Here is a 23,892-nt window from a genome sequence, read left to right as displayed (position 1 = left end):
AGAAGCTGGCACATCGCTCTGCTACATAGCAGCGATCTGATGTTCGCTGCTATGTAGCAGAAATGCAGGTGTGCTGTGAGCGCCGACCACAGGGTGGCGCTCACAGCTACTGTGCATCAGTAACCATAGAGGTCTCAAGGACCTCTATGATTACAATGCTGAAGCATCGCCGACCTCCAATCATGTGACGGGGGTCGACGACGCGATCATTTCCGGCCGCCCGGCCGGAAGCGGTAGTTAAATGCCGCTGTCTGCGTTTGACAGCGGCATTTAACTAGTTAATAGGCGCGGGCAGATCGCGATTCACCCCCCGCCTATTACGGGTACATGTCAGCTGTTCAAAACAGCTGGCATGTCCCAGCTTTGATGCGGGCTCACCACCGGAGCCCGCATCAAAGAGGGGCTTCTGACCTCGGACGTACTATCCCGTCCAAGGTCAGAAAGGGGTTAAATTAGTGTTAAATAAAATAATTATTTTTTTAATATACCATATATGCCTATGCCTCTCTTTCACCTACAATTGGTGTGGTGTATGTGTATGAGAATTGCTTTTGGAGGTGGTGAGTCCACTATTGGATTTTGGTTATGTACTGTAAAACGCAGCATTAAAAAACACTGAAAAAACTCAGTATGTGAACAAAGCCTATTACGACTACTAGAGAGCCTTGAAAAAGTATTCATACCCTGTTAACTTGGTGTTCTAATTATTTAACAAATCTAAATCTGAAAATTGGGAGTTGCATTTGTATTCGGCCCCCCTGAGTCAATATTCTGTAGGACCACCTTCCGCTGCAATATCTGTTACAAGTCTTTTGGGGTCTGTCTCTACCCGTTTTGCACATCTAGAGGTGACATTTTTGCCCCTTCTTTGCACACTTGCTCAGTGAGATTGGATGGAGGCGTCTGTGAACAGTAATTTTCAAGTCCTGTCACAAATTGTCAATGGTTTTTCAGTCTGGACTGTGACTGGGCCGTTCACACACACGGATTTGCTTTTATCTAAACCATCCATTGTATTCTGGAAGGACATTAGGGTCGTTGTCCTGCTGGAAGGTGAACCGGATTCAAGGTGTTTGCAGCCTACAGCCACGTGCACACATTGAGTATTTGGTCAGTATTTTACCTCAGCATTTGTAAGCGGAAACCTGGAGTTGGTGATAAATACAGAAGTGGTGACATGTCTCTATTATACTTTTCCTCTGACTGTTCCACTCCTGGCTTTGGGTTACAAATACTGAGGTAAAAAACTCACCAAATACTGAACTTGTGAACGTGGCCTATAACAGATTTTCCTCTAGGATTTCTCTGTATTTAGTGCCATCCATCTTCCCATCAACTCTGACCAGTTTCTCTGTCCCTGCTGAACAAAAGCCTCCCCACAGCATCATGGTTCTACAAAGTATTGGGAGGGCAGAATAAGGCTGCCGTCACACTATCAGTATTTGGTCAGTATTTTACCTCAGTATTTTACCTCAGTATTTTACATCCGTATTTGTAAGCCAAAACCAGGAGTGGAACAATTAGGCCATGTTCACACAGTGCGTTTTTTACCGCGGAACCGCAGCGGTTTTGCCGCTGCGGTTTTGCCGCTGCGGTTCCGCAGCTTTTTTCCATGCAGGGTACAGTACAATGTACCCTATGGAAAACAGGAACCACTGTGCACATGATCCTGAATTTAAAAAAAAAAAGCCGCGCTGAATAGCTGCGGGAAAAAAGAAGGAGCATGTCACTTCTTTGTCCGAAACAGCAGCGGTTCTGCACCCATAGACCTCCATTGTGAGGTCAAACCCGCAGTAAAACCCGCAGATCAAAAATATATCTGCGGGTTTTATTGCGGTTTGTGGTGCAGAACCGCTGCAGCAGGAAGTGCGGGGAAGCGGCCGGAAGTGCGTGGGCGGAAGTGCTTGGGCGGAGAGACATGGAGGCATACCGTCGCATGGGGATCGTGTCGGCCGTTTGATTGATTTGGTATGTGTGTGTGTGTGTGTGTGTGTGTATGTATGTGTGTGTGTGTCCCCATGCGACGCTAGTGCCACCATTGTGCTAAGTCGCCGTATGGGACTACTACTCCCATCCGATATTAGGATGGGAGAGTTGTCCCTGTGTCCGGCGACTTAGCACAGTTGTAAAGTTACACAAAACACACACAATACACATACATGACACACAGTACAGTACATACAACATATAACACAGAGTATATACTCACCAACAGCACACTTGTAGGTGAAGCCCTCGATCCTCCAGGAAAAAATCACAAAATAAAAAATCAAATTCATACTCCCTGTCCGCAGAATCCATAAAACGAGTGTCCCACGCCGATCGGCTGCTCTCCGGCGATACACTGCCAGGAGCGAAGCTCCTAGCAGTGTATCGCGTACTGTTCCGGAGTTCAATGACTCCGGCGTCTTGGTTAACGGCAGTACAGCTGCGTTGAACTTTCCCACGCAGCACTGCCGTTAAGCGAGAGTGCCGGGGTCAATGACCGCCGGTAAACTCGCTCGCGCATGCGCAGTGACACACCGACAGGAACTATGGCTCCTGTCAGTGTGTTGCTGCAGCCGTGGAGAGCAGACATATCTCTGGATGTGTCTGTTCTCCATGGAAGATCTTCGTGGGACCCTCGATGGATTTCTGCGGACAGGGCCAGGGAGTATGAATTTGTTTTTTTATTTTGCCTCTTTTTCAGGTCAAAGGTCTTCTTGACGGATTGAGCGTTTAATAAAATTTGGTCAAAAAGTGTGTGTCTTTATTTCATTAAAATATTTTTTTCTAGTCTTTGTTTTTTTTTTAACTCTTTCATTGGCTTAATAATGGATAGGCGTCTTATTGACGCCTCTCCATTATTGACCGGGATTAATGCCACCTTACAATAGCAAAAATACGTGATATGTAGCACTTAAATACGTGATACATGGCACTTAAATATGTGGCACTTACACTCACTGGCCACTTTATTAGGTACACCTGTCCAACTTCTTGTTAACACTTAATTTCTAATCAGCCAATCACATGGCGGCAACTCAGTGCATTTAGGCATGTAGACATGGTCAAGACAATCTCCTGCAGTTCAAACCGAGCATCAGTATGGGGAAGAAAGGTGATTTGAGTGCCTTTGAACGTGGCATGGTTGTTGGTGCCAGAAGGGCTGGTCTGAGTATTTCAGAAACTGCTGATCTACTGGGATTTTCACGCACAACCATCTCTAGGGTTTACAGAGAATGGTCCGAAAAAGAAAAAAAATCCAGTGAGCGGCAGTTCTGTGGGCGGAAATGCCTTGTTGATGCCAGAGGTCAGAGGAGAATGGGCAGACTGGTTCGAGCTGATAGAAAGGCAACAGTGACTCAAATCGCCACCCGTTACAACCAAGGTAGGCCTAAGAGCATCTCTGAACGCACAGTGCGTCGAACTTTGAGGCAGATGGGCTACAGCAGCAGAAGACCACACCGGGTACCACTCCTTTCAGCTAAGAACAGGAAACTGAGGCTACAATTTGTACAAGCTCATCGAAATTGGACAGTAGAAGATTGGAAAAACGTTGCTTGGTCTGATGAGTCTCGATTTCTGCTGCGACATTCGGATGGTAGGGTCAGAATTTGGCGTAAACAACATGAAAGCATGGATCCATCCTGCCTTGTATGGAGCATCTTTGGGATGTGCAGCCGACAAATCTGCGGCAACTGTGTGATGCCATCATGTCAATATGGACCAAAATCTCTGAGGAATGCTTCCAGCACCTTGTTGAATCTATGCCACGAAGAATTGAGGCAGTTCTGAAGGCAAAAGGGGTCCAACCCGTTACTAGCATGGTGTACCTAACAAAGTGGCCGGTGAGTGTAAATACGTGATACGTGGCACTTAAATATGTGGCACTTAAATATGTGGCACTGAAATACGTGGCACTGAAATACGTGGCACTTAAATACAAAATACGTGGCACTGAAATACGTGATACGTGGCACTTAAATACGTGGCACTTAAATACGTGGCACTTAAATACATGGCACTTAAATACGTGGCACTTAAATACGTGATACGTGGCACTTAAATACGTGGCACTTAAATACATGGCACTTAAATACGTGGCACTGAAATTTAAGGCACTGAAATAAGTGGCACTGAAATACGTGGCACTTAAATACGTGGCACTTAAATACGTGGCACTTAAATACGTGGCACTGAATACGTGGCACTGAAATACGTGATACGTGGCACTTAAATACGTGGCACTTAAATACGTGGCACTTGAATACGTGGCACTTAAATACGTGGCACTGAATACGTGATACGTGGCACTGAAATACGTGATACGTGGCACCTAAATACGTGGCACTTAAATACGTGGCACTTAAATACGTGATACGTGATACGTGGCACTTAAATACGTGGCACTTAAATACGTGGCACTGAATACGTGATATGTGGCACTGAAATACGTGATACGTGGCACCTAAATACGTGGCACTTAAATACGTGGCACTTAAATACGTGGCACGTGATACGTGATACGTGGCACTTAAATACGTGGCACTTAAATACGTGGCACTTAAATACGTGATACATGGCACTTAAATACGTGGCACTTAAATACGTGGCACTTAAGTACGTGATACGTGGCACTTAAATACGTGGCACTTAAATACGTGATACGTGGCACTTAAATACGTGGCACTTAAATACGTGGCACTGAAATACGTGGCACTTAAATACGTGGCACTTAAATACGTGGCACTGAATACGTGATACGTGGCACTGAAATACATGATACGTGGCACCTAAATACGTGGCACTTAAATACGTGGCACTTAGGCTATGTTCACATTTGCGTTGTGCGCCGCAGCGTCGGCGCCGCAACACACAACGCAAACAAAAACGCAGCAAAACGCATGCACAACGCTGCGTTTTGCGCCGCATGCGTCCTTTTTTTGATTGATTTTGGATGCAGCAAAAATGCAACTTGCTGCGTCCTCTGCGCCCGGATGCGTGCACTGCAGTGATGCATGCGGCGCAAAACGCAAGTGCGACGCATGTCCATGCGCCCCCATGTTAAATATAGGGGCGCATGACGCATGCGGCGACGCTGCGGCACCCTACGCTGCGGCGCAGACCGCAAATGTGAACGTAGACTTAAATAGCTGGATAGAGCTGGATCCGCGGGCTGTGATCTGGCCTACGCTCAGCACTCTGCGGAGCGCTGTCATTCAAAACACGTCCACTCATTTTGGTGTTTAGTCCCAAAATGGAGGATGGAAGAAGAAAAGGGTTGGACAAGGAAATGACATCATTTCTTTTTTTTTCCCCCCACTGCAGTTAAAGCTTTATTTGTGTCAAACACAGACAATCTGCAGAGAAAACTGCATAAAAAAACCGCACTAAAAACCGCATCAAAAAACGCACCAAAAACCGCACCAAAACGCACCAAAAACCGCACCTGCGTTTTCTGCCAAGAGCTGCGGTTTTTAGTCCTGAAAAAAAAGGAGGGAAATCAGGAACGTGTGAACATACCCTTAGAGGAAAAGTGTAATAGAAACACGTCACCACTTCTGCATTTATCGCCCACTCCTGGTTTTGGCTTACAAATACTGATGTAAAATACTGAGGTAAAATACTGAGGTAAAATACTGACCAAAACCTGCTAGTGTGACGGCAGCCTAAGAATGCAAGTCGCAATTTTCAGATTGACATTTTTAAAATATTTAGAAAACCATGTATTATTAACTTAACACTTTGCAGATACTTAAAACTTTGCGTTAGTATTAATCCCAATAAAATACATTTCAGTTTGTGTGTGTAACAGGAAAAAATGTTTTTCCACATTTTACAAGGGGTATGAATACTTTTGAAAGCATTGAATTACTACTAGTACTACTACTATTACTCCCTCCATTGCAATCTGATCAAAATGATACCAACACAGTGATCTAATACAAAACACAAGATATATATTCTATATAAGGCTCTTTTCACAAATATTATTTTCACCAAAAAGCTCCTTCTATATATTTATTGAAAGCCATGGACTCCACTGTAAAGAAAGTACACTGGGTAGTATACATTATTATTTAATGGATGCCATTTAATAGAATAACAAAACAGCCTACAGTGCTTTTTCATACAGGAAAAAATATGTAAACCTGCAGGCTATAAAGACAAATGAGTCCTAGCTATGTGAATAAGGGGGCTATGGATACAACTTAAACTTGTGGTAGAGCAGGGAGTCATGGGCTCCCTGCCCTGCCGATCTCTGTTTTATAGGTGATAGGCTAATTGAACGACGATGCTCTGGCGCAAAACTGTGATGGCAGCCCAGAGGAAGTCTCAGCCACTAAACGTGTCCCATGATTCAGGTTAGTGAAATATATTTTATCAATTTTACCTTTTTTTATTTCTGAGACACAAAGGGGGCACTATTACTTGTTAATTGTTGCAAAGTTGAGGATTTTTATTGTGTATATTGGTTTAGACACATTGCTTTCAAGATGGCATGCTGAGACTAATGTGAGGATCTCCTTCTGCTGCTGGGCCTATTGTTCTTTAGATAGAAGTACAAGCTCGATGTATTATCTTGAGACCATCTAAGTAATGATACTTCCACAATTAGCATATTTTTAATTTGGTTAAAGGGGTTGTCCAATACCTATAATGCCCTTTATAAATATCTATTGTTAAACCCTAAACAGTTTTGTAATTTACCATATATACTCGAGTATAAGCCAACCCGAGTGTAATCCGAGGCTTCTAATTTTACCACAAAAAACTGGGAAAACTTACTGACTTGAGTATAAGCCTGGTATGCATTGTCCCCTCATCCCCATCCTGATATGCATGGCCCCCTCATCCCCATGCTTGTATGCATGGCCCCCTCATTCCTATCCTGATCTGCATGACTTCTCATCCCCATCCAGGTCTGCATGGCTCCTCATACCTATCCTGCAATGCATGGCTCCTCATCCCTATACTGGTATGCATGGCCTCCTTATCCCCATCCTGGCATGCATGGTCCCCTCATCCCTATCCTGGTATGCATGGGTTGTCATCACTATCATTTTATGCATGGTTCCTCATCCTTATCCTGCTATGCATGGCCTCCTCATCCCTATTCTGGTATGCATGGTTCCTCATCCCCATCGTTGTATGCATGGCCCTCTCATTCCCATCCTGGTCTGCATGGCTCCTCATCTCTATCCTTGTATGCATGGCTCCTCATCTCTATCCTGGTCTGTATGGCTCCTCATCCCTATCCTTTTATGCATGGCTCCTCATCCCTATCCTTTTATGCATGGCTACTCATCCCTATCCTTTTATGCATGGCTACTCATCCCTATCCTGTTATGCATGGCTCCTCATCACTATCCTGTTATGCTTGGCTCCTCATCTCTATCCTGGTATGCATGGCCCACATCAGTAATGCGATAAAACAAATAAACCATCCTATTTACCATCCCTGTGCTCTCCCGTAGCATCTTGTTCCGGTGCCAGCAGCTTTGGGTGTGGAGGGCAGTGAATATTCATTCCCTTAAGTTGCGGGCACACGTGATTGCCTGGCAGCTGCAGGACACAGGCAACTGTGACTACCATGTCCACTATTAAATGAATATTCATTTCTCTTTAGCAGCGGACACAGGCTTTAGCCCCAGCAGCCAGTTCCTGCCTCCTGTGACCCGCTGCTCCTCTGCTGCCGCTTCCCCTCCGTGTTCTGGGACCCTCACTCGAGTATTAGCCGAGGGGGGCTTTTTCAGCACAAAAAACTTTCTTTACTTTGTTGTCACTAATGACGTTTGGAATCAATAGCAGTGATGGAAGCACTTCTCCTTCTCTCTATCACCATGATTAATTCTGGATGTCATCAGAGACGGAGGTGATAGAATTACCATAACGCTACCACCGATGATGTTCTGTTTTGGAGGGGTGATAGAAGCTGTGGGGCAGTGTCTGCAGGGCAATCCTCTTGTGATGCCCATATGAGACTCCCCTAAAACAAAATATTACAGGAAGAAAAAGAAACACAAATATAAGAATTACTTGCATCAGGTGAACAGTAGTGAAATTTAAAATGAAGCAAAAAACAAAAGTAGTTAGGTCCAGATATTTATAAACTGTATTATAGTTATTGAACAACCCTTTTCAGAGCTCAAATTCCTCACAATACCAACTTAATACAGTATTGCACCATTTCAATGAAACTCTTGCCAGGATGTGAAATCATGTTGCTTTGTTTTTCTGCATTACACATTTCAGAATATAATGAGCCAAGAGGACATGTAAAGAAGAACTCATCTGAGATTAAAGTTTTGAGAGAAATAGGGGTGTTATATGTGAATAACACCGTATTTTGCAGACTATAAGACGCACCAGACCATAAGATGCACCCCAAGGTTGCTGCTTCAGGAGGACAACATCGGCGGCAGAAGTGGGGCGATGCTGCAGGCCCTGGGCTAGGAGGAGGAGTGTCCAGGTGGTGCTAGACTGTGGGTCCTGGGCTCTCTTAAGATGTTGACGCCGGTGAGTGAAGTCCCCTTTCCCATTGATTTCCTTTCCAAGATATCATCTCCAGAGATCTCAATCTGCTCATGCGCCGCCTCCGGCTCCCATTTTCCTAAAGCCCACCACAGGGAAATCAAAGGGAAAGGAGACTCCGCTCATCTGTGCGGACATCATATGAGAGTCCAGAGCTCACAGCTTCGCCCTACTTTCACCGCCATCATCAGCTTCCTGAAGTAGTTGACCTGCCTTCTGTGACCCTGATCCACCACAGCCAATAAGCTACAGATTATAAGATGCACCTCCATTTTCTTCTCAAATTTAGGGGAATAAAGTGCATTTTATAATCAGAAAAATACGGTAACTGAGATGTACCTCCTCTTTGTTTACTGCTGCTCTAAAAGATTTACTAAAATATTCTTTATTATATACTACAAAGCAGCAAAAAATTAAAAGAAAAATAGGGCCCATGCACTTTTAGCAATAAATTAATGTGCAAGAGCATAAATACGCTACATGGCCGGTATACAAACATATACATATATGATGCATCAGCACATAGCAACCAATGAATACATGAACTCCAATGCTGCTGTAAATGTTAAAAACATAAGGTACTTATTTAAAAAAAAATTTTATAAAAAAAAAAAAGTTTAACAGAAATCCAACCATATCTAGGTGTTCTTAAAAATGGGAACATCCATATCAATAGGGTTTATCCCTATTAAAGGTACACCTTTATGTGGTTTGGATGGCTTTTGCACTTTTTAATAACAAAAATTGTGAATTAAGTATCTAGGGGCGTACATAGTAATCATGAGGCCCCATATCAGAAGTCCTAAGTGGGCCACTCACCCCCCCAAAAATTAAAATTTATATTCAACGGCATCACAGAAAAGTATACAGTGGGGAAAAAGTATTTAGTCAGCCACCAATCGTGCAAGTTCGACAACTTAAAAAGATGAGAGAGGCCTGTAATTGACATCATAGGTAGACCACAACTATGAGAGTCAAAATGAGTAAACAATTCCATAAAATCACCTTGTCTGATTTGGCAAGATTTATTTTGCAAATTATGGTGGAAAATAAGTATTTGGTCACCTAAAAACATGCAAGATTGCTGACTCTCACAGACCTGTAACTTTGTCTTTAAGAGGCTCCTCTGTCCTCCACTCATTACCTGTAGTAATCGCCCCTGTTTGAACTTGTTATCGGTATAAATGACACCTTTCCACAACTTCAAACAGTCACACTCCAAACCAAACTCCACTATGGTGAAGACCAAAGAGCTGTCGAAGGACACCAGAAACAAAATTGTAACCCTACACGAGGCTGAGAAGACTGAATCTGCGATAAGCAAGCAGCTTGGTGTGATGAAATCAACTGTTGGAGCAATAATAAGAAAATGGATGATATACAAGACCACTGATAATCTCCTTCGATCTGGGGCTCCACTCAAGATCTCACCCCATGGGGTCGAAATGATCACAAGAACGGTGAACAAAAATCCCAGAACCACGCGGGGGGACCTAGTGAATGACCTGCATAGAGCTTGGACCACTGTAATAAAGGCTACCATCAGTAACACACTACGCTGCCAGGTACTCAGATTCTGCAGTGCCAGATGTGTTCCCCTGCTTAAGCCAGTTCTTCTTCCGACGTGATTCCCAATTCTTTTTCTCATTCAGGGGTTCATTCGGTAATTCCTTCAATCAGGACAAAAAAAGGAGACCATTAGTCGTACTGCAATGAGGATAACAGCTCACAGGCCCAAACAATATGACACTAAGGGGACAGTACAAAGACCTCTCTGATGATATTTTTATCATAGACCTGAGACAGGGGCATGGGGGCATCCTCTACGTCTGGACGAAAGAAGGTTTAAGCATAATAACAGACGCGGATTCTTTACTGTAAGAGCAGTGAGACTATGGAACTCTCTGCCGTATGATGTTGTAATGAGTGATTCATTACTTAAATTTAAGAGGGGACTGGATGCCTTTCTTGAAAAGTATAATGTTACAGGGTATATACACTAGATTCCTTGATAAGGCATTGATCCAGGGAACTAGTCTGACTGCCGTATGTGGAGTCGGGAAGGAATTTTTTTTCCCCAATGTGGAGCATACTCTTTGCCACATGGTTTTTTTTGCCTTCCTCTGGATCAACATGTTAGGGCATGTTAGGTTAGACTATGGGTTGAACTAGATGGACTTGAAGTCTTCCTTCAACCTTAATAACTATGTAGCTATGTAACTATGTAACCCACATAGCCCCTTATATAACAGTTTGAGCCCCCACACAGCATCCGCATACTATATGAACCCTCACATAACCTCAATATACAGTTTGAGCCCCCACATAGCCCCCTAGATACATTATTAGCCCCCATATCGCCACCTATATATAGTATGAGCAGGCACATAACTCCATAGATACAGTATGAACCCCTTATAGCCTCTTACATAGAGTGTTACATAGCAACCTAAATACAGTATGAACCCTATATAGCCTTATATATACAGTATGAGTCCCAACATAGCTGCCTATATACAGTATGAGTCCTCATATAGCCTCCTACGTACAGTATGAGCCCACACAAAGCTGCCTATATACAATATAAGCCCCATATAACCTCCTATATACAATACGAGCTTGCACATAGCCTCCTATATACAGTATGAGCTCCCACACAGCTCCTTATATACAGTATGAGCCCCAATATAGCCTCATATATTCAGTGTGAGCCTCATATAGCTCCCTAGATACAGGTAGGGACAGGTGTTATTTTTCAATGTATATAAAAATAGGTAACTATATGAATATTAGTAGAGTAATTACACAAGTAGAGTAATTACACAAGCCTCATTAGGCCTAAGAGATCTATTTAATAATCTATTACATTTATGTTATAAAATTTGATAACAGATCCACTTAGAGAATTTTCTGTTCTAAATATCTGTTAACACGATTGCTAGAACAACTTTTGTAGAATAACGGAAACATTATTAATGAAAATAATGATTATAATTAAAAATAATATCAGGATCAAAAGTTTTGGGTCTTTTAGCTTTACTGAATATACATGAAAATATGTATAACTTCTCTTTGTACCAAGAATTTTATCTCCCGGCTTTTACCAAATATGAAAATATTCAGCTTTTGATTTTTCTTGTCATTTTATTAATTTATCTGCTCTGCGTTCTGGAAAATTCTCTTGTTACCTTCATTGTATGTCTGACCACTCAGCTGCATAAACCTATGTATTTTTTCCTATGTAACCTCACAGTCTTGGATATCATATACGTCTCTGCTATCTTACCAAAGCTAATTGTGATCACATACACGAGAGAAACTGGTATATCAAATGCAGGATGTTTCACACAAGTATTTTTGTATGTCTTCTGCATTGGAACCGAATTTTTCTTACTTGTCTGTATGGCCTACGACCGATACGTGGCCATTTGTCTTCCCTTACATTACATGCTTATCATGAACCCCAAGAAATGTATGATTTTAGCTGCATTTTGTTGTAATCTTGGCGTGTTCAATGCCATGATGTATGCTCTCCTCATCTCTAAGCTATCGTTCTCCGGTTCTCGTGAAATCAACCATTTCTTCTGTCACATGAAATCAATACTTGCGCTCTCCTACAGTGACACCACCAGCATAAGGATTTTGATAACCGTTGATGGCATAGTTTTAGGGTTCTTTCCATTTACACTCATTCTTGTTTCTTATATATACATCATATTAACAATTCTGAAAATGCATTCTGCATCGGGAAGACACAAGGCCTTCTCTAGTTGTTCTTCTCATCTGATGGTCGTTTTATTGTTCTGTTTGACGTCTCTCATTCTTAATATGAAATCAGAAGCCAAGTTTTCCCAAGAACAGGACAAGCAGCTGTCTTTGCTGTACATTGGCATTGCTCCTATGTTGAATCCACTGGTATATAGTTTACGAAACAAAGATGTCCTAGAAGCCATCAAAAGACAAATTCTCAGAGCTCCCAAACTTTTGTTACATTGCAAGAATAGATGAGTGAATTGTATTTTTTTCTGAATGGAATTGAATTCTATTTGAATTTTACAAAAATCTGTGTACTTCAGAATACGTTTTTTTTTTTGCAATTTAAAACCTTGAGAATTCAGCAAAATGGTGGTCAGCTGCGGATGCAATTATGTGGAAAATAATGATGCTCATCTCGCTGCCCAATTGTCGCAATGTCCCTACAGCCCACTGTTTGGTCTTCAACGCCTTCTCTTCACACCTATCGCCCATTCTTTCTGGCTTTTTCATTCCAGGGTGGGTCTTCTGGGTCTACTATGCCATGAAAGTCATTGCATGCCATGCCATCGTGGCATGGGTCATGAGTTCACAATGTGTGTTGCCCAAGAGAGGTGCCTGAGGCCTACTTGACCCAAAAGAACCTTCTTGGAGTAAAGATGCCAAACAGACTGCATGATGGCCAAAGGGGAAAAGAAGATGTGTGAAACACCAGATAATGGTCTGCGGAGATGACAATTGAAAAGAAACAAGGCACTTCTGGAAAGAGGTGCTGCACAAGTAGGATAACAAATCCGTCATCAATACCGGAAAAAAATTTGGCACTCTTTTTGGTGTCTTCATCAGGAATATTTATTAACAGTGGCAAAAGCAAGAAAAAAAATAGAGAAGTTTCAGTCACTACTAGTGATGAGCAAGTATACCCGATACTTGAAATTTCCTGAGCACGCTCAGGTGTCCTCCGAGTATTTGTAAGTACTCGGAGATTTAGTTTTCAGCGCTGCACCTGAATGATTTACATCTGTTAGCCAGCATAAGTACTTGTGGGGATTCCGTAGCAACCAGGCAACCTCCACATGTACTTATGCTGGCTAACAGATGTAAATCATCCAGCTGCGGCGCTGAAAACTAAATCTCCGAGTACTTACAAATACTCGGAGGACACCCAAGCATGCTGGGGAAATCTCGAGTACCGAGTATACTCGCTCATCACTAGTCACTACAAGACCTTCATCATTCGTCTGGATAGTAGAGGACTATGAGCTGCAACACCAGGTGTGGGTCTGCAGTATCCACTGCTAAGACTGAAATTATTCCAGTCTTAGCAGTGGACACTGCAGACCCATACCTGGTGCTGCAGCTCATAACCCACTACAATCCAGGTGACTGATGAAGGTCTTGTAGTGACTGAAACGTCTCTATATTTTTTGTCCGATTTTGCCACTGTTAATTAATATTCCTGTGGAATACACCAAAAGAGTGCCAAGTTTTTTATGGGGATGGCAAGACAGGTGAGCGGTGAGGTGAGTATTACTTTTCTTATATCATATGTTTCTTATGCTCTGTAGTATGTAGAGACCCCAAAACCCCAGACCATAATAAAATAATTTTCTAATAAAATCTGTGTGATATGGCGAATTCAAGTTTTGTCAAATTTTCTCAAATCTAGTTGATTTCTACTTTCAAATGAAATATGCTGGGATAATAAATTGAACAAGGTTCCAATCCCAACACCTTCCTGATGTTAATTTTTCTTCTGTTCATTCGAAATTCTTATCATATGTGTGCAGTCAGACTGCTGTATTACTCACCCGAAGATAGCATTGAAATCCTCCGACTGGCCGTCTACTCTCCTAACCTGAGCATAACGGCTGCATAGAAACACATGCTGTCATGCTCAGGTCAGGAGCAGGGTCGGACTGGGGTGTCTGAGGTCCACCAGGGGAATGGACTCTAGTGGCCCTCCCTACAGCTATATGCAAATATCTGTCAGTCATTATCCCCATTATAGTGGAGCATCGGCTGTAAAACACAGGCGGATCCTGCACATCTACTGTGCGCCTCCATAACTGGGATGTATACGGTAATTCCGGTAGTTTACATTAATGAGATTCTTTGGCTAAAACAACTTATCACCGATAAATGGGCTCCACAGGGCAGGTAATCACTTAGGTCCGACCATTAGAAACTGTACCGATCGGTACAATGAGGAACTTTTATCGTTGATAGGACACATCCCCATCTTAAAATGGAGCAGGAGGTGGGATATCTGACCGCAGCTATATTCATTCTCTTTGGGGCTTCTATAAAAAAGCAAGTGCAACCAATGAGGGAATGAATGGATCAGTGGTCAATTCGGACATGCCACTCCAGTCTAATGGGGATACAAACTTCCAGAATTTGCTGAATGGGTCCAAGTAGTCAGACCCCCACCAATCAATACCTTATCACTTATACTGTGGATAGGTAATTACTTATTTCCACAGGAAACCCCCTGTAAGTGCATCTCTGCCGCTGTGTACAAAGTATTTAATCTCTAATGGAAATAAATAATCTTCTCCTAATTAATACCAGAGAAAACAAATGACTGCCATACACAGGACAATCCCCAATACCAAGACCAATACCACCACATACAGGAAGAAATACCACCACACCATGACCAGACCACATAGTGACCGAATAATACTACATATAAGGGAGAAATACTGCCACACCATGACCAGGCCACAAATTACCACCACATAGTGACCGAATACTACAATACTGAATTGTAATACAAACCACAAAACTAAAAACACTGTTATTACCACCAGTGACATTATACACAGTATCTCTGTATAAGGTGTCAGTGTACAGGTAATACAGTGATCACCAGTGACATTAAACACAGGTGCTCTGTATATAGTTTCAGTGTACAGGTAATAAAGTGATCACTGGTGACATTATACACAGGAGCTCTGTATATAGTGTCAGTGTACAGATAATACAGTGATCACTAGTGACATTATACACAGGAGCTCTGTATATAGTGTCAGTGTACAGGTAATGCAGTGATCACCAGTAACATTATACACAGGAGCTCTGTATATAGTGTCAGTGTACAGATAATACAGTGATTACTAGTGACATTATACACAGGAGCTCTGTATATAGTGTCAGTGTACAGGTAATGCAGTGATCACCAGTAACATTATGCACAGGAGCTCTGTATATAGTGTCAGTTTACAGATAATACAGTGATCACTAGTGACATTAAACACAGGAGCTCTGTATGTAGTGTCAGGGTACAGGTAACACAGTGATCAGTAACATTATAGACAGGAGCTCTGTATATAGTGTCAGTGTACAGGTAATAGAGTGATGGCAGGTGACATTATGCACAAGAGCTCTGCATATCGTGTCAGTACACAGGTATAACAGTGATCACCGCTGACATTATACACAGGAGCTCTGTATGCAGTGTCAGTGTAAAAAAGGGGAGAAGCCAGCGCTGCTTATGGTCAGAACGCAATACATAAATTGCACATGCACATATTGATTTCTAACTTTATTTCAAAATGAGACATTTAAAAAACAATTGATCAATTCTTTGAGCCACCCCGCCACGCCAAGGCATTCTCATAATGGGGCACTCCTACTCTTCGTTTTTTATATTTGCTGTGCCATTACGGTCACCTAAATGTATTAAAAGCAAGACCATATTAAATACAAACTGTACCTGAAGCATTTCTGAATCACTCCCATGGTGGCAGAAAGGGCAAGCGCAGATTGACCTAGGCTGCTGTACACACATACAGCAGCCCTGCCCTGCCCTAGGCTCTGTTTGATTGTGCACCTATGTCCAAGCCTGTCTCACCCTTCATCTGTGGTGCTGGTTAGGCAGTGTGGAGGTTGTAACTGAAATGTCTATGTCCAAACCTGGTCAACATTTATCTGTGCTTATCCTTTCTGGCGCCATGGGAGTGATTCAGAAAAGCTTCAGGTACAGGTTGCATTTAATGTGGTCTTGCTTTTAATACATTTAGGAGGCCGTAATGGCACAGCGAATATAAAAAACGTAGAGTAGGACTGCCGCATTATGAGAATGCCTTGGCGTGGCAGGGTGGCTCAAAGAATTGATCATTTGTTTGCTAAATGTCTCATTTTGAAATACAGTTAGAATCAATATGTGCATGTGCATTTTATGTATTGCGTTCTGACTATAAGCAACGCAGGCTTCTCTCCTTTTTTATTTTGGTATTGGTTTGTGGTTGACCACCACTGTTGCCATGCGTGCTGGGTTATGTACGCCATTCTTTCTGTGTTTTTTGTGATTGACCTATTCTGCTGTACTCACATACAGCAGCCCTGCCCTGCCCTAGGCTCTGTTTGATTCTGCACCTGTCCAAATATTAGAAAATAGCCGACAGCACAACTGATATAGGGATGCCCGTCCTCGTTCCACTGGACCCAAATGGAAAAGTACATACCGCAGCAAGGTGAAGGACAGCATCCAATCCAGGTGAAGTATAAAAAGTCCTTTATTGTGCCAAATGCAACGTTTCAACCATATAGGTCTTTTTCTTTTTAAAGGGAGATTTATATTGCCACTAAGTGCATCTGTGCCAGTTCTGTTTGGCGTATATCTGCCAGTCACTTTCTGCCACTTATACTGTGTAGTGTAATACAATGGGCCTTATTTTTGCCGTCATCTTCCACACATAAAAAGGGAGAGTTAAATTTTCAACAAGTTTACATACACCTTCTACCTTGCTTTACAGTACCATATGATAGTTTGTTTACACTTTCCCAAAAATGAGGAAGTCTGGTGGAAGAGGCCGTGGGCAGTCATTGCCAGCTGGTAATGATGGTGGTGGTGGTGGAGGAGCATCTGGTGGTAGTGGGAAAAGCAAAATAGTACCTAAGGCTTGAGTTGTTGAGCCAGCGTCATCATCTGGCTAAAAGGCCTTTAAGGCTCCCTTTTCTGGGAGTAGGAAAACTGCTTTTAAAGCCGGAGCAGCAGGAAAAAGTTTTGGCTTTCCTTGCTGACTCAGCCTCTAGCTCTTTCGCCTCCTCTTCTGAAAGTTCCAAATTTAAAAGCAGAGAGTCGTCAGTGGATGCTCACGGTCAGGAACAAGTCGCTTCCTTGTGTCCTTCACCCAAAGCAAAAGTGAAGGATGCAGCAGGTGACACTACAGTTTACTCCATGGAGCTCTTTACATATACCGTGCCAGGGTTAGAAAGGGAAATAGTTCACAGCCCATTACAAGAAGAATCAGACATGGAGTGCACAGATGCACAGCCACAGCTAGATTTTTATGCTGTTCCATTGACTCAGATCACAACATTGCCCTCGCAGTGTACTCAGCCAGAATCTGATCCTGATGAGACTATGGTGCCCCGTCCCAAACGCTATAGCACCTTACACGGTGACACAGAGGAAGGTGCACAGGACATTGAAGAGGAGGTGATAGATGACCCAGTGGTAGACCCAGATTGGCAGCCATTGGGGGAACAGGGTGCCACTGACAGTAGCTGTGAAGCGGAGGAAGATGAGCCGCAGCAGGCATCAACATCACAACAGCTTTCATCTGGCAGGCCCGTATCAGGCCAAAAATGTGTGTCGAAAACAAAACCAGTTTTAGGACAGCATGGCCACCTGGTGAAAGCAGCACAGCGTGCAATGCCTGAAAAGGTATTCGATAGTAGGAAAAGTGCAGTGTAGCAATTTTTTAACCAAGATCCGAATGATCAGTGCAAAGTTATCTGTAAGAAATGCTCAAAGACTAGTGTTGAGCATTCCGATACTGCAAATATCAGGTATCAGCCGATATTCGCTGTATCGGAATTCAGATACCGAGTTCCGATATTTTTGCGATATCGGAAATCGGAATCGGAAGTTTCCACAGTGCAAAAATGCACTATAATGGAGTGTGGGTGGTGCGTGGGCAGTGCATGGGCGGAGACTGTGTGTCCCTGTGCGTGTGGGGTCTGTACGGGACCATGGGTGGTCTCCGGGGTCCCTCTCTGGGGTCTGTGCGGCTTGCTGGGGGGGTCTATGCGGCCTCTCCAGGGTCTGTGCGGGTTGCCGGGGGGTCTGTACGGCCTGCCGGGGGGTCTGTAAGGCCTGCCGGAGGGTCTGTACGGCCTGCCGGGGGTCTTTGTGTCTGTACAGGCATCGTCCAATGGGACTACAAGTCCCATCGGGCTCTACCTGATACAATGACAGTGATTGACACATTAGCCAATGATGGGACAGTAGTAGTCCCATCATCTGGCTAAAGTGTTGAATGTAAAAAAAAATACTACATACATGCTACATACATACATGCTACATACATGCTACACACATACATACATGCTACATACATACTACATACATGCTACATACATGCTACATACATGCTGCATAAATGCTACATACATACATGCTACACACATGCTACATACATACATACATGCTACATACATACATGCTACATACATACATGCTACCAACATGCTACATACATGCTACGTACATACATACATGCTACATACATACATGCTACATACATACAAACTACATACATACATGCTACATACATGCTACATACATACCTTCTACATACATACATACATGCTACATACATACATACATGCTACATACATGCTACATGCAGACATACTACATACATACATACATGCTACATACATGCTACATATATACATACATACATACTACATACATACTACACACATACTACATACATACTACATACATACATACTACATACATACATGCTACATACAGTACATTCATACATTACATACATGACATACATTAAACATAGATTACATACTCACCATTACTTGTCACTTTGTTCCCCGAAGCCAGTGTCAACCTGTAAAAAATATGAAAAAAACAAACAACCAATATGCTCCTGTCCGCAGAAATCCATGAGTGTCCCACGACGATCTCCCGTGGAGAACGGCAGCAACAGCTGTTGCAACCGCTCTCTAGGGGCTCCAGGAACACAATGACGGGAGGAAGGTATCCTTCTGCCACTGTATTTCTCCGCTGCTGTAAAAAAAAAGTCCCTAGTCTCACTTTATGGCATTGCTGTATGAGAAATTTTCCCACGCAACTTTTTGCCATAAAGTAAGCCTTTGAACTTTAGTAACCTCATTGATGCACTGCAGGAGCCATTGTCTCCTGTCAGTGTGTCACTGAGGGTCCTATAGAGCAGTGACATCACCCGATGTCACTGTTCTATAGGTGAGATCGTCATGGGACACTCGTTATTAATTGGACTACGGTGGACAGGTAGTATGCGGTTTATTATTTTACGTTTTTTGCAGGCGCTGAAGTATGGTAAGTATGGTCAAATGAAGAATATTAAAATACTTTTTTCCTAATGTGTGCATGTTTTATTAACCCTTTCTTACTATTGGATTAATAACGGAGAGGCGTCTTATTGACGCCTCTCCGTTATTAACCCGTCTTAATGTCACCTTACAATAGCAAGGTGACATTAACCCCTTATAACCCCATATTCCACCACGCCATAAAATATAGGGGAATCCCACGTCATTTTTTTGGGGGGTCCCCCTATTTTAATAGCCAGTAAAGGCTACACAGACAGCTGTGGGCTGATATTCATAGCCTAGAGAGGGGCCATGGATATTGCCCCCCCGGCTTCAAATACCAGTCTGCAGCCGTCCCAGAAATGGCGCATCTGTAAGATGCGCCAATTCCGGCACTTAGCCCCTCTCTTCCCACTCCCGTGTAGTGGTGGGATATGGGGTTATAAGGGGTTAATGTCACCTTGCTATTGTAAGGTGACATTAAGACGGGTTAATAACGGAGAGGCGTCAATAAGACGCCTCTCCGTTATTAATCAAATAGTAAGAAAGTGTTAATAAAACATGCACACATTAGGAAAAAAGTATTTTAATATTCTTCATTTCACCATACTTACCATACTTCAGCGCCTGCAAAAAACGTAAAATAATAAACCGCATACTACCTGTCCACCGTAGTCCAATAGGGGCGGACGCGCCAGGTACCGGTCCATACTTACTACCTCACAACCTACTGGTAAATATTTGTTATAACAACCGCTATGTATCATACTATAGGCTGGATGCTTTGACTGAGCTGCAAATATTAGATTATCTTGTGCTCCATGTGTTATCCGGCGCTCAGCCCAATTAAAGATTAGGGGAAATTTGTACTTTTGATACTATTAGATTGAATACCATATGCCTTGGGAACACTAAAAGTGTAGCCATACTGACAGTCTTTTTGGGTAATAGTGGTTGTTTTCATTAGGAGGTTTTTTTGGTGTAAGGAGGGGTGATTTATTATTATTATATTTACTTGTGATTAGTACTCTTCCCTGTATATGGAACTAGGTCCTGGCGTGGCCATATTGTGTTTTATTGTATTTCATGATGTGAGCAACTATGTATTTGTGTTTCCTGTATCCCCATACACTATATTTTATTAATAAAGTTTTTTGTATTTTTCTAAATTAAATAAACGACCTTGACATCATCTTTGTGTAGTATATATATGATATTCATAGCAGGCTACAAATATTGGCCCCCGGCCATCGGCTTTCCCCCTCTGTCGCAGAAAATTGTGCAGGAGCCCACGCGTTTTTTTTTGTTTATTTTGTTTTTTTAAAAATTCAACGCTCACAAAGGCCTCTTTCACGCTTGCGTCGGTACGGGTCCGTTGCTATGCGTCAGGCCGACGTACCGACGCACGTTGTGAAATTTGTGCCCAACGTGGGCAGCGGATGCAGTTTTAAAGAGGCCTTTATGAGCGTTGAATTAAAAAAAACAAAATAAATGGAAAAAAAATGGCGTGGGCTCCCGTGTGATTTTCTGCGCCAGAGGGGGAAAGCCGACGGCCGGGGGCCAATATTTGTAGCCTGCTATGAATATCAGCCCGCAGCTGTCTGCATAGCCTTTACTGGCTATTAAAATAGGAGAACCACCCCAAAAAATGACGTGGGGTTCCCCTATATTTTATAGCCAGAAAGGCTACGCAGACAGCTGCGGGCTGATATTCATAGCCTAGAGAGGGGCCATGGATATTGGCCCCCCTCCGGCTACAAATACCAGTCTGCAGCCACCCCAGAAATGGCGCATCTGTAAGATGCACCAATTCCTGCACTTAGCCCGTCTCTTCCCACTCCCGTGTAGTGGTGGGATATGGGGTAATAAGGGGTTAATGTCACCTTGCCATTGTAAGGTGACATTAAGCTGGGTTAATAACGGAGAGGCATCAATAAGACGCCTATCCATTATTAATCCAATAGTAAGAAAGGGTTAATAAAACAAGCACACATTAGGAAAAAGTATTTTAATATTCTTCATTTCACCATACTTACCATACTTCAGCACCTGCAAAAAACGTACTTTACTAGGTTACTAAAGTTCAAAGTCTTACTTTATGGCAAAAAGCTGCGTGGGAAAATTTCTCATACAGCAATGCCATAAAGTGAGACAAGGGACTTTTTTTTTACAGCGGCGGAGGAATACAGTGGCGGAAGGATACCTTCCTCCCGTCATTGTGTTCCTGGGGCCCCTAGAGAGCGGTTGCAACAGCTGTTGCTGCCGTTCTCCACGGGAGATCGTCGTGGGACACTCGTGGATTTCTGCGGACAGGGAGTATATTGGTTGTTTGTTTTTTTTTATATTTTTTACAGGTTGACACTGGCTTCGGGGAACAAAGTGACAAGTAATGGTGAGTATGTAAGCTATGTTTAATGTACTGTATGTCTATATGTATGTCATGTATGTAATGTATGAATGTACTGTATGTAGCATGTATGTATGTAGTATGTATGTATGTATGTATGTAGTATGTATGTAGTATGAATGTACTGTATGTAGTATGTATGTAGCATGTAGTATGTATGTAGTATGTATGTAGTATGTATGTATGTAGTATGTATGTACTGTATGTAGCATGTATGTAGTATGTATGTATGTATGTAGTATGTATGCAGTATGTATGCAGTATGTAGCATGTATGTATGTAGCATGTATGTATGTATTATGTATGCAGTATGTATGTAGTATGTAGCATGTATGTTTGTATGTAGCATGTATGTAGTATGTATGTAGTATGTAGCATGTCTGTATGTATGTATGTAGCATGTATGTAGCATGTATGTATGTAGCATGCATGTATGTAGCATGTATGTAGCATGTGTGTATGTAGCATGTATGTAGCATGTATGTAGCATGTATGTAGCATGTACATTCAACACATTAGCCAGATGAAGGGACTACTACTGTCCCATCATTGGCTAATGTGTCAATCACTGTCAGTGTAGCAGGCATAGCCCGATGGGACTTGTAGTCCCATCAGACGATGCCTGCACACCGCACAGAGCCCCAGCACGCCGCACAGAGACCACCCCAAGCCGCACAGAGACCCCTCACGATGCACAGAGACCCCCCATGCCACACAGAGACCCCCCTTGCCACACAGAGACTCCCCACCCCGCATAGAGCTTGGGCAGCCCGCATACAGAGCCCCGGCAGGCACGTACAGACCCCGCCCGCACACACAGACACTCCGTGTCCGCCCACGCACCGCCCACACTCTTCCCCCCTCTGGAACAGGATGTGGCAGGACAGAAAGGGCTTATTTACGTTCTGATATTTGTGTCCCATTGACTTGTATTGGTATCGGGTATCGGTATCGGTGATATCCGATATTTTTTGGATATCGGCCGATCCAATCCGATACTTTTGAATATCGGAAGGTATCGCTCAACACTATCAAAGACCTTTAGCAGAGGGCAGAATGTCAAAAATGTAAATACAACGTGCATGCGTAGACATTTAACTAGCATGCACTTGCAAGCCTGGACTAACTACCAAACGTCCCGTACCGTTGGTGCACCTGCTCAGAATGAAGGTAGTCAGCAATGCTACATTGCTTCCCTCACTGTAAGCCCACCGGTTAGGACACCACCAGCAGCAAATGTGGAGGTATCGTCGCAAGGCCAAAGCAGTCAGGGAATCACAAGGTTTTTGGTAGGAAACACTGTATGTAGGTCAACATCGAGAATACCATCACCAACCCTCTCTCAATCCGCCATGTCCACCACCACCACCACCGCTTGTTTCACCATATGCACCTCTCCAGTCCAGCTCACCCTACAAGAGACTCTCGTTAGGAAAAGAAAGTACTCACTCTCTCATCCCCGTACACAGGGTTTGAACGCCCACATTGCTAGACTAATCTCGTTAGAGATGATGCCCTACCGGTTGGTTGAAAGCGAAGCTTTCAACCCCCTGATGGCTGACGCAGTACCACGCTATGACCTACCCAGTCGACACTTCTTTGTGAGAAAAGCCATCCCAGCTCTCCAATAGCATGTCAAAGACCGCTTTGTCCATGCACTCAGGCAATCAGACAGTAGAAAGGTGCACCTCACAACAGATGCATGGACCAGTAGGCATGGCCAGGGATGTTACGTGTCCATCACGGTGCACTGGGTTAATGTGGTGGATGCAGGGTCCACAGGGGACAGCCATAGTGGGACAGTTCTGCCTAGCCCAAGGTCTAGGAAACAGTTGACAGTAGGCGTTCGACAACCCTCCTCCTCCTCCACCTCCAGAAGTGAAAGC

The 23,892-nt window shown here is 43.2% G+C and overlaps 1 protein-coding gene across 1 annotated transcript; it reads left to right on the top strand.

Moving 5' to 3' along the window:
* Positions 1–11,550: 11,550 nt before the first annotated feature.
* LOC143774856 (olfactory receptor 5AR1-like) lies at positions 11,551–12,525 on the top strand. Its single transcript, XM_077262626.1, has one exon. It carries the CDS (start codon positions 11,575–11,577, stop codon positions 12,523–12,525), a length of 951 nt encoding a protein of 316 aa, XP_077118741.1. The 5' UTR covers positions 11,551–11,574.
* The last annotated feature ends 11,367 nt before the right edge of the window (positions 12,526–23,892 follow it).

Source organism: Ranitomeya variabilis, chromosome 5 (genome assembly GCF_051348905.1).
Source record: "Ranitomeya variabilis isolate aRanVar5 chromosome 5, aRanVar5.hap1, whole genome shotgun sequence".
In the NCBI taxonomy this organism is placed as follows: domain Eukaryota; kingdom Metazoa; phylum Chordata; class Amphibia; order Anura; family Dendrobatidae; genus Ranitomeya; species Ranitomeya variabilis.
This window is presented reverse-complemented; position numbering and strand designations above follow the sequence as displayed.

Bases quoted from the DNA above. Each gene is read 5' to 3' on its own strand.
- LOC143774856 (XM_077262626.1), top strand. From the start codon at position 11,575: ATGTATAACTTCTCTTTGTACCAAGAATTTTATCTCCCGGCTTTTACC.